Raw genomic sequence first — 12,537 nt, 5'->3', positions numbered from 1 at the left:
AAGCAAGGAGATCAGTGTGCAAGTCTGAAAGAAACCGCCCAGGCTGTTACAGTAAATGACTTTTATTTTTAAAAAAATGAAATAACCGTGAACATATTAACAGGCCTGCAGGTGGCACTACAGTACAGCTGGATATAAGGTAGATACATTTCCCCATGTACCCGGACAATGAAATCCATTGCATCAATGCTGACATTAGTAAATTCTGAATACAGTTCTATCAAGCAGGAACATTTTACTTAAAATAGTTCTGGACAAAGTTGACACTGAAAGTTAACTTTTCCTTCACTTTGGAAAGGATAGATGTTTTCAGCGAGCACTGGTATTGGGTGAACTATTGCCTGCAGTCACCAGTGCAGGGAGAGATGTACAACATCTCCACGTGAGAACAGAGTTTATACTCCTTTTTACTTCTCTTTCCGAGGAAGCAGCGTGGCGTAGGGTGAGGGGGGAAGATGTGTGAGGAATATGGGAAAGGGAGGTGGGGTGTCAATTTCTATTCACTTCTCCTTTGGCTGTTTTTGTGCTATTTTGGACTGCTTTCTAAAAATCTCTTCTTGATTTTATTGAAAGGAAGACTAAATGTAATGCGCCTTTCCTTGAAAATCCAGGAACAGTTGTGGTACTTCAAAAATACTAAAAATATCTACTTTCATGAAATATTAACTGTTTCACTACAAACCTAGTTTTTCACTAAATACACAATTCTCCTATTTCTGGAGTCTCCTGGGGAAAAAAAGTGGGTTCTCCCTTTATTTCTGCAACTCTACAGTGTATAGAGAAACGGCTACAAGAAGGGGAGTGCAGAGAATAGCTTTTTTCTTTTCCTTGGCCTGTATCTCACATGGGAAGTTTGCTTAAATTTCTGCAGTTGGGCTACTGTTGGTCACACTCCTCCAGCAGCTATCAACTAAGTCTGCAGCAGGACAACCCACCTCCAGCACATTCCTTCTAACTTTGTGGAGACTAACTAGGCATGAGGAAAAAAACCATCCACACTCTTTATACCATTTCTAATCATAATATGCAGGAACACCAAGTGGTTTCCATGTTCTTCCAATTCGCAAAAGGCCACAGGAAAGGGACATGGCACCTTTCGTTAGAATCTGGGATTCTGCATGTAACAGCGCGACCTTCCATTAGACCGTCAGTGTTGAGGCAGCGTAGAAAACAGTGGCTGAAGAGTGTGTGTAATACTGACCACACCAGCTCTGGGCGAAGCCTCCGCTCCAGCAGAGACAGTCGTGCGCAGTCCCTGGACAGGCTGTGAGCAAAAGGCTGATTTCACAGGGCCTTGGGAATTAGCAATTCCTACGATCTAGCTAGTTTGGATTCATGAGCTTTCAGTGTGCCAACAGCATCTTTCACTGCATGGTAGATAATGTTCTTCACCTGTAACAGGAAAAAAAATAATCAGCTTCTACAGACTAACACGGAGAGTCTTACACACCTACGCAATCAGTTTTGACAACCGAATTCCTGATAGCTGGCAAGCATACACAAAGTATATACTATCACTGCTTCGGGATATCAACAGCACAAATTTTAACTGTCATGATTACACGACAAATATTTTAAGACACCTGCACTGATTTATTAACCCATTTTCTAGTCACCCAACAACAGATATTTACTCATATTAAAGATAAAGTCTCTTTTGTGAGAGCTAGGAAGAATTACACTATGAAGTCCTTGTGATCCGAGCCACTTACAGGCTCACATGAATCAAACCCAAAAGAAGCAAAAAATCATATGGTTTAACCCTATGTAAATTAAGATGATGCAACAAATCATCATCCTGTTGTCTTTGTATGGAGGCTAGAAATTCTTCTCATTTGTGCATCTTCCAGAAAGCAAGCAAGATCAGAGATGAAAAATCCACTAGTACTCACAGCAATCTGTTCCACACTCAGCTATTTAACAATCAAAGCTCTATCTTGTTGCTGATTTTTCTGATCTAAATGATTTTAATTCAGTTCCTAGGGATTGAATAGAACAGTTTCACCTCTAAGTGAATAGCTTAATTGCACTTGCTCAACTAACTGCCAAGCACCATCATTTTTTCCTGATGTACATACGATCTGTCTTTTGTATAATTTGTCAGTTGGTCTCTGTAATTTTTAATATATATAAAAAAATATAAACAAATGTTTCTATAAATACTATAAAAATATACATGAAAAATTACAAAGAAAAATGGTAAAGTTTGGCTGCAAGGCACAAATACAACCAGTATTCCTTTCCACAGGAGTACTGAGTTCCACTTTGCTAGCAGTTACTTTTTTTTTTTTAATAATAAGCAATATTCATTTACAACCTATTTATTTACAGAAACACTTCCACATCTGTATCACTACAGCCGAAGAGGTACAGTGTTAGAAGCTGGATCCCCATAATGAGGGCTGACCTACTTCTGCTTTCTTTTAAAATCCTGTGCAAATCGATATAGAAATTTATAGCAATTTTTCACTGAATTGTTTGAGAGAAATAACATAAGTTCTGACATTCTTGGGTGACATGCTGAAGAGTGGCTATATATCAAGTACTCACTTTTGCAAGAACAGCCATTCTGCGGGTCTCCACCCTCCTTCATTTTACATGCAGGAGATTACTAATACACAAAAAATGCTGACAACAAAATTCGCAAACTAACTAGATACTAACTCTTCAGAAGGACACATAGGTGAAATCAAAAAAGGTCTCCTATGGTCTTCTCTGTACAACTTACTGTCTTATACACAATGTACTTCTTCAGTGCATAATTATTAGTTTAAGCAGTCACACTTCTTCAAACCAAAACATGTTTAATTTTCCCATTTGAGACTAATTTAGAATCATAGAATTGTTTAGGTTGGAAAAGACCTTTAAGATCGAGTCCAACCGTAAGCCTAACACTGCCAAGCCCACTGCTAAACCATATCCCTGATTTAAATAAGCAAGCCTTCACTTTCAGAGTGGTTTTCCTTTAAGCAATAAAGAAACAAATACAAGTGTCCTTGGTCAAATAAACACATCTCTTCAAAACAAAGTACTACTTTTTCCTTTTTAATATTTTTTTTTCCTGCTACACTTCACTGCCATTCAGGATTCAGCCATTTAAAAACTTATTAATACCATGCACTAGTCCAATAGTAGGAACATTCTCTGGAAATCCAAAAGTTTATTACTAATTTTTGTTTACATAATACTGCAGATATAGGTGCATTAATTATTTTTTAAATACTTATCAAATAAGAACCTCCAAAGTTGTGGACAGTTGTTACTTTTTCTTAAATCATTAACCACATATTTCTAGTTCTGGGCAAAACACAGGATATATTTAGTGTCTACTGTCATGAAACGTTTACCTGCAGTTTATCCTCATGGTTTGTGTGAGTGTTAGAGAGGTGCCTGAACTCCTGGGTCAGACGGAAGCAGTGCTTCACATGTTCTGGAGATACAAAATCTTCTGCCACTTTAATGCAGCTGTACAAATTATGGACCTAAAAAAACCCCGTATCAAATGACAGATGCATCAAGATTGAATGAACCATACAAAACCTAAAAAAAAAAGAAACCCCAACCTCCCCTGCCCCGCCATGTTAGGCTGTTTCACATTTACTTTACAGAAATAGGAACTGAAGCCTATTTATGTCACACAGAATTGCGTTTAACAGTAAAACCAGAACAAAATACATGATATTTCACGTTTCCTATTCTACATTAGTGTTCCCTAAAGAAAGTTCTCTACTGTTCTCCACACTTTTTTGGAATTCTGTTCCCTTGGCTGAAGTTTTACTACACAGAAGTGTTTTTCCACTGTTCCCCCTAATTTTTATTTCCATCGCAGTATTGTACATGTCATTCAGGTATTTATATAATTTTTACTAATATAATGACTAAGATGCAATTCAAATAGTTTCTGTAAGAATTGCATACATAGAAAAAAGAATACATTGGCAATACTAAGAGTTATTTTGAAGTTGCAGTGCTGTTGTGCCTCAAATTCAATTCTTTTTGTTAGTATGGCCTAGAGTTGTCAGACTTTACCTGATGGGGAGCACCTGCAGGAATGAACACAGCGTCTCCGAGGAACTGCACTATCGCCCAGCCTTGTACACCATGTTCATCGTAGAGTCGCTTTCGTAAGGTCTGGTCCAAGTACCAACTTTGGTCATGAATGGGGTCATGATCTGGGGGATTTTCTTGGCCTTGCTCTTCTCCAACCTAGGGCCAAGAGATGGGGTGGGGGTGAAACCATGACCCAGCACCTTGATATTGCTGGCTCACAAAAAGCTCTGTACCAAAAGACATAACAAACAAACTATTTCAAGGTTGACATTACTTTCACTAAGCTCCTTTAGGTCTTAACTAGTGACACGTGCATTACTATGAGGATTCTAGACCAGGCGGAAAACCTGGGAACATAATAACTATTAATGTCCTCAAAGACAGCATCAGAATACCGATGCACCTGATGCTGGTAGCAATTTGTACCATTCAGCTGCTCTAAGCAAGCTTGCCAAGGAATCCTGTAGAATCAAGCCTCCTTTGTAACCAGCGTACCTTTCGGAGAAGTTCCCGTATCTTTTCAGCATCCTTGGCAGCATAGATGTGCCACAATGCTCCAGGTTTCTCTCTTCCTTCATGGATTCGCTGCTTTGTTACATCATCAGCATCTCCCTCATCAATTGTTTTCAAAACCTCTGAAAGGGGAATGCACATGAAAGCAATATGATTACAAAGCTTCTGATTTTTGACACAGGAAAGAGCATTTTAAGCCAGTAAATCCAGTTACATTGCTACTGCAACTGCTGCATCATACAGTGCCCTTTCTAAGCACATCAAGCTTCATCTTAACAAAATTCAGGAAATGTGTTAACTGCGAGCTAATCACAAAGCTCAGTCATGAATTCAAACTGAACTAACTGTAATTATTCAAATACAAGGAGAACAAAGAGTAACTTACCACCCCTTCTCCTCCTTTCTTCAGGGAGGTATCTAATTTCTAGCCAAACTCTGCTGCTTCCACAGTTGGGAACCAATGAAGCATTCCTGCATTTTTAAATATGTGCGACAGATGTCGCAAACTGCCTTGTATATTTAGGTTATATCTCATAGATATGACAAGCTTAAACAGTAAAAGGTATAGTCTTCTTTCTCACACACACAATTGATTTTTAATGGACAGAAAACAGCTTTCCTCAAACATTACCGTCATCATGGGTTCCTTCCCCAATGGGAATCCCAACGTACACCATGACATTAACAGCATCAGACACATCCAAGTGCAGGTTTGTGGTACCAACTCGTCTGTCTTCTGCAGTAATTAAGCCTATAACAGAGTATAAAATAAAATCAAATTCTATGTTAGCTGTTATAGAAATAACCTGCCTGAAAGATCTTTCTAGAAAGCTAACTTTACACAGCAATGAGAGCAGAAACCAGTGTCAAAGGGCAGCTGAATTAGCTATTTTTGTCATGTGTAGCATAAGTAAAAAATTTACTGATAACTTGCACTTTTATTTTACAAGATATAGAAGTAGCAAATATAGTTCACCCAAGTCATGAGAAAACAAGCATTTTAAAAACAAAGTCTGAACGTGTAGTTTACAATTTGTCTCTCTGAGGATCATTTATACAGTCATAGTAGGGAACTTAGCTTTCATAATACAGTTAGTAGTCATTCTTTGGCACTGTTTTGCTTTGCTTGGAGATATAAGAGAAACCCCGACTGCTGTAAGTGGCACCAGCATCACACTGTGTGCAGCAAGTCATGGGCCTGTTACAAGCATAAGCCTCTAGCAGTTCATTATTTTCTCATATTCAGCTGTAAAATCTGTATGATCAGTTGAATTCACAGCAGTTATTGCCCAACTCATCTTTAACAATTCGGATTACAATTGAGTAAGGACAAACGCCTGCAGACTCTCAGTTGCTTATACCTTTATGCACTGGATGATCTTACTCCTCTCTCAAGTAGCTATGAGTAACGGAGAAAGATTTCAAATGTTTGCTGCTTAATTCTTTCACTTTCTCATATAACACATTCTTCTCTCTGCCTCTGACCCTTCAATAGCACTTTCTCTCTCTCTACTTTTGCTTTACCATCTCCTCTAGCAAGTAACACGGGGAAAAATATTAAAATATTTAAAAAAAATCTTTGTATCACCAAACAGTAACGTAAGTAAGACTGCAAGACTACTGGTTATATTTTAGGACCACCATCATATTTATTTCCTTTCTATTTAAAATATAAGCTTCTGGGCACAGGAACTGAACTCACTGCACAGTACCTCTCATAATGGATCAGAAACTAATAGCTAAACCAGTAGGTAATTTAGACATGAACTTTAAGAAAGCACAACTGAAATACAAATATGGATAAACATAACATATAGGTTAAAAACACAGGCCAAATTCACAAAAGATAGGTTAATTACTGCCCTCAAGCAAGGGCCCTTACAGCTTCCATCTTAAAACTGTGCTTTGCCAGATGCAGCAGAATATAATTTAAGAAGTGTCATTCTTTCCTTAATTATTTGCTAGTGGTCTAAGTCACACAGAGTATGCTGGGAAATACAAATACAACATCAATGGCAAGTCTTATGTTAAACAGTTCAGGTATTTATGTAAAAAAATTGGTCAATATTTAAGAGTCCTTTACACACAAAACCTGTTGAATGGATTAAGATTTCTTCACAGTTAACTTCTGTAAATAGTCTTTTTATTTAGGTAACTGAGCACCACTTTAAGAATCAAGCTTCAGTCACAATTTTTCTACCTCAATGCTTTAACATGCTAAGTACAGGAAAGAGTTTACCGCACTATTGAAAACTCTTTTCCACCACATACTCAGAAAACAAAGCCATATATTTACAATCAAAATACATTTAATACGCTAGAAAAGTTATTCTCATTCACCATAGACAAAATTACTGTTTTTATATCCAGGCCCACCCTTTAATTTGTCTGTAAAGCAGCTAAGAGCAAACTGTTTTTGAAGACAGACCAAGTTAATTTTTCTTCTTGAAACTTTTAGCTTGAAAGTAAACAAAGTGTAATACTTTCTCTCTTCAGACCAAGACCTATACCTCTAAGAGGGATCAAACAGCAAAGGGCTACAGTATATGCTAAAAAAGTACCATCAACGCTCCCTCCATAAACTGATACAAAGGAAAAGAAAACTTTGACATTTAAGATAAATTCAACAAATTGAATCCATTCCTTCCCTTGCTAGCAGCTAGCAATATACAAAGACAATTTAGCCATCACCAATTACCTTGCTTCTTGTTGCACCCATATACATATTGCTTGATTACAGCATAAACTCTTTGGTGTACAGCTGCCTTCACTCAACTCACATATCAAGTAATACATAAACCAACCCACTGAACACTGTTAAATACTGAATAAGCCTAATTTGCCTAAATTCACAACTCCCTATTTTTTTAACTCTTATTTGTGATGTCATACTGCTAAAAAACCCCAAAATAATACCACAAACACTTTCTCAGAACTGCAGTATGTTGGTTTACGACTTGAAGTCTAACCCACTGAGCAAAAACATTTTTTTAAAAAGACAAAACAATGAAAAATCTTTCATGTCCTCAGGTGAGTTGTTACTGTAGGTGTATCTATAATTGGAAAGTCAAACCTTAAAAGCCCTGCAACACCGTCTGCATCAATATTCAAAGAGAACTACAGCAGTTACATTAGGCTAAGTTTGCTTGCATGTACTTGCTCTGCAAGACAGCTGCAACTTTTTCCTTATCAGTATCACTTGACATTCTTCAGTATATACAAAGAGCAACTACTCTAAATGTAATTTATCTTCCTCTTAAGTTGCAAAAGTATATAATTCCAAATCAATTGGTTACTTAGAAGTATCCTGGAACTTTAACAATAATTTGTTTTAAATTACAAGTCTCCAAACCTGCTTTTGGCCATGACCTCAAAGTCAGTACATTCAGGAACTGAAATAACTCAAGTTGATACGACATGCATTATTTGTTCATCTGTCCCCCACACTCTGCTATATTGACAATCATTTGAAAGTTTAATGCTTCACGGCCCCATGCAGGGTGTGTGTTCAGACAAAGGTTTCCTCCAATTGTATGCTCTTTACCTACTATATAACTACTGTCTTAAGAGAACAAAACTGAACCGGTGACGGTTTTGTCTTACATGTTGTCTGTGTTGTTAGACATGGATGAAGAAAATTACAGCCCTGGTCAGAAACAAGAACACACAGATCAAACTACTCAGAAGTTGGCTAATTTTCCTCTCAAAATCAACTCATATCAACTGGTCTCAAAAAGTTACTAATTTCTCCTTGAACCCTGTATGGGTATGACTCATATTATATGTATTAAATAATAACTGTTTGCAAACTTAACTTACCATATGTGTATCTCTGTGGAAACCACAAAGCAAAAAGGGTACATCTGACAGAGAGAGGACTACCACAGGAATAGATCACAGGACCAATTTTAAAAAAAATGACAGCATGCTCTAGGATAAACACTGAGTTTTGATTAATGCTGCAGCTTTGCATATGGCGTAGGTATAATAAAGAGTCACAAAAATCAACATCTGCAGAACTATTCTCACATACCATAGGCATTGTACATTTTGGGACCCAAGTCAGGACGGACAAAGTAGCTTGGCAGCCTGGAAGCCAAATTCAGTCTGCCATCCCTCTTGGTATATTCAGGAAGAGGAAGATTTTCCATTAAGTCCTCAAACCTAGACAGCAAAAAGAACAAAGGCATGTTTTCCTCCTGTAGCGCTATAGCAGTCCTGTAGCCATTGATACTGAGGTTTACTGACCTTGTAGGCATCATATCTCTAAAGTCCTCCCCTGGAGGCCAATCCTTTAACTTTAGTACCATTGGTTGACCATCCTCAGACCTGAGCCGTTCTGCAAGAAACAAATTAAGATTTCTTCATGTAGTATCTTTTTACCACAGCCCATTACCTTGTTCAAGCTGGAAGTCTTTTGTAGCAAGACCTCTTACATTGCACAGCAAAATGGATCCTGATTTTAATTTGGGCTTCCAAGCATTATCACAGTGTGACCAAACAACAGTTTAACAGTTAGATATAGGTATCATTACCTACAGTAAAAGTGTGACAGATCTTGCACAGCTGCCAAGTTTTAGATTAGTTTGTGTTCAACTTCAAAAGCAAGCCTTTCCAAAGCATTCTGCCTTGCTACTTTTACCAAAGTCTAGAGGAGTTTTTATTTTTCAAGAGGAGTGGTGCTTCTATAAAATTAAAGTTACTGGTTCATGCTCTGAAATCAACCCTAACCTCAGTATAAAGCAAGAAACCATGGTATACCACACTCAATAAAGCTGGAAGGTTACTGAAGATGACAGCCTTTAGGTTTTTTAATTCTTCTTTGCTGGAGGCACTCAAGTTAGCAGGGTGCTGAATTCAAACTTTTGTTCTTCACTTCAAGAGTTGTACGTGAGTCCTGACTGGTAACACAAAGCTGGTAGCACAGAAAGGTGACGTTACGTATGCAACAGTGGATGTACAATATGACAGCACTGACCACATCAACCGCTGTTTTGCCACAGGTGTTACAATGGCTGAGAGTGTGTGTCTGGAGGGGTATGCGCAGCAGCTCAGACAACTCAGCATAACACTTAGAGAGAAATAAAGTTCACTCTTCTACCAGATTCTTCGCAACTCTACAAGAAGCCATCAGCTGGAAAACAAGGTGTGCTGTCGTCTGACACCCTCATATCCCCTTTTCCCCAGAAAGTAACACCCTTCACCACTTCCTACCTTACCATGGATTGTCAGCCAAACAACAAGCGACCGATCTCACCCAGACCCAGCAGAGCCGCTGACAGCGCCAGAAGAGAAAGCGCATCTAAGGAACTACCACTTGGAGCCCCGTGAATCACATCTGCGTTATCTATCAACAGGCTACAGAAGACAGCCTTAGTTTGCAATATAAAAAATTACTTTATTGAAATTAAAAGCAATTAAGAACTGCAGCTATGTAAACCTAAGTGACTGATTTAAAGAAACCGTATTTTGATGAGCTATGGATTTTAGAGAGGAAGTGAACTGAAAAGCTCAAGGACTTGAATTTAGTTTCAGAACTTCCCGTATTCAAGATTTTGAATACATCAAGGATCTTTGTTCCCAACAAGGAGAAGAAATTTGTAGAGAGGCTATTCACAAGGGACAGAGTGAAGAGCTACCTGGAAGCAAACACACAGATCTGACAAGTTACACAGAACTGGACAAAAACCAGAAAACATCTGATCAGCAAAGAAAAGCAGGTCTAAGAAGGATCAAACCGAAAAGTTAGATCTGCCAAAAGTCCACTTAGAACTCAAAGATATTAGAAGTAAACAGCACAAGTTAAAATTAACTACAGTATGATATGGCATAATTAAGGGATTATCTCAATAACACCTCCAAATTCAGTGGCTGTTCTACATCTCTTCAATAACTTAATGCGGGGGTGGTGTGTGTATGTGTGAACCAGCCACATATTTGAGGAATCTAAAATTCACGTAATTCAGAGAAGTCAGCGGCATTATATAATTTGCAAACAGTTTTCATATAAGTTAGTGTGTGAAATCTCTGGAGTATTAGCAAACAATACTCTTCTAAACTGAAGGTTGCAAATGGCTGAAAAACACTAAATAAAATGTATTTAAAAGAACCTAGCAAAAGCCTTCAGGTTTTCCAACCCAGATCACTAACTTTTCTCATACAAGGTGTGGTAAAGGCACTGTCTAAAAGAAAGGCAGCAGCTGATGTAGCTGAAAGGAGCATATCTGCCTGAAGAAAAACTACACATAACTTTTCTGAAAGATAACTTGACCCATACACATTAACTGTTTTCATAAATGACCCAAGCACAAACATAAAGAGTTTGTGAAGTTTCCCAGTTACCGTTAATACACAGAAAGACCACACTGTTATATTCTTCTAGGCCACTTATTTCTGAGTAACAACAGAAATAGTATGAAATTTAACGTACAAAATACAAGACACTGTACTTGGAATCATATAAAAACAACTCAAAAGTTGGGAGCTATTTGACTAGAAAATGACTAGGGAAGAGAATATTCTTGGCCTACAAATCTATCATTTTGTTTGCTGTTGAACAAACATTCCACTATGCCATAGTTCACCATTTCTGCTATGTGCACAAAGCAATAAATACAGAAAACATTTTTATACACAATGCTCAAGTCAGCAACATTGCAATGAACCATTACAACTCTAACATCTGTAAATATAAGACCACTCTGATCTAGGTATATACAATCTGAAAAAGAGCACTCTGCTTTTCAGAAGCAGTTTAATCTGACCAATTATAGCACCAGGAATTTTAGCTGGTTAGCTTCCGCTTCCACATCCACACTTCACAGAAGGTGTTCTCAAAGAAGAACTCAAGCATTAAGTAATTATAACATAAGGTACACATACAGCATTGCTATTCATAATGCAAATAAACTTGTATTTGTAATTGCAGATGATCTACTATAAAAATAATTTGCAATGTCAAGTTTACTTAGTTGATGAATTCCACCAAGTCTGAGTTTTAGCATCAAAAGCCTCAGTCCATTTTAGCTCTGCAGGTTCCCTTTAGTTTTACAATAAATGTTGAGGTTGGAAGAAGAGAAGGGTAGTCAATTTACTTACTGTCTTAGTAATGGTAACTGATGATTAATTTCACTGAGGAATGTTAAAAAAAAAGTAGTTTCCCATGAAATGGATCATCTTTTGACAAATGAAAGTAACACACACCAACAACGCTGTAGTACAGATGAAGTTTTCTTGGGCAGCCCTGCCTTAATCTTCACCCATAAAGTATTTTCTAGGGTGCGTTACAACTAAGGAGCAACAGATTCTTTGCATGAGATGGATAGCTATTTGGATTTTTTTTTAAATTATTACTTTTTTGATAAAATAGGTGGAAAAGGAGGAATTGAAGGTAGCAAGACAAACTGCTCAGTTAAACTAGTCAGCCATAGATATTACTTACTAGATATTATCTCAAAGCCATCCCAGAAGTCACGCACTTTCACGTCTGAAATTATGGCACAGTTCCTGCAGTTCACCAAATCTACATCTTGATCTCCAAATTCCAGGCTGAAAGCTTCTGGTTTCCAAAGCTCTGACTTCAACTTCTTATGGACACCAGATACAAGCACGGGCTGAGAATACAAAGATGAATGCTTACTCCACCATAACCAAATTTCTTACACATGCAGCCAAACTTTAAGAACCGAGACTCCTGGCTACCATCATACAAAAGGCACCACAAATCTATTTTCATCCGATTTTTGTGCATCAAACAAATAACCAGAGTCAGAGCAAACTTCAGATCCAGTCCACATGCAGTTGCCTTAGAAGCAGTTTTGTATCAGACCTCCCAAGGGAAGTGTACTACACGGCGAGGTGCTGGCGCTGGGGTGGGCTCTGAGAGATGGGGCTGGGAGCTGCCCCGTGATAGACACAGATGGCTCCACCTGGCTCCAAGAGACTCACCGCTGGCCAAAGCTGAGCCTGTAATTG

General features: G+C 38.0%; 1 protein-coding gene across 1 annotated transcript in view; it reads right to left on the bottom strand.

The window, feature by feature from the left end:
* Window positions 1-48: 48 nt before the first annotated feature.
* The window catches only part of KDM3B (lysine demethylase 3B), a 58,918-nt gene continuing 46,429 nt past the window's right edge, over window positions 49-12,537 (bottom strand). The window contains exons 17-24 of the mRNA XM_074155567.1: window positions 12,005-12,176; window positions 8,812-8,902; window positions 8,597-8,727; window positions 5,195-5,314; window positions 4,546-4,685; window positions 4,030-4,206; window positions 3,348-3,482; window positions 49-1,392 (exon numbers count right to left, since the gene is read on the bottom strand). Coding sequence (XP_074011668.1) covers window positions 1,312-1,392; window positions 3,348-3,482; window positions 4,030-4,206; window positions 4,546-4,685; window positions 5,195-5,314; window positions 8,597-8,727; window positions 8,812-8,902; window positions 12,005-12,176 — 1,047 coding nt within the window. The 3' untranslated portion in view covers window positions 49-1,311. The remainder of the gene's footprint in view (window positions 1,393-3,347; window positions 3,483-4,029; window positions 4,207-4,545; window positions 4,686-5,194; window positions 5,315-8,596; window positions 8,728-8,811; window positions 8,903-12,004; window positions 12,177-12,537) is intronic.

This window comes from Numenius arquata, chromosome 11, assembly GCF_964106895.1.
Source record: "Numenius arquata chromosome 11, bNumArq3.hap1.1, whole genome shotgun sequence".
In the NCBI taxonomy this organism is placed as follows: Eukaryota; Metazoa; Chordata; class Aves; order Charadriiformes; family Scolopacidae; genus Numenius; species Numenius arquata.
This window is presented reverse-complemented; position numbering and strand designations above follow the sequence as displayed.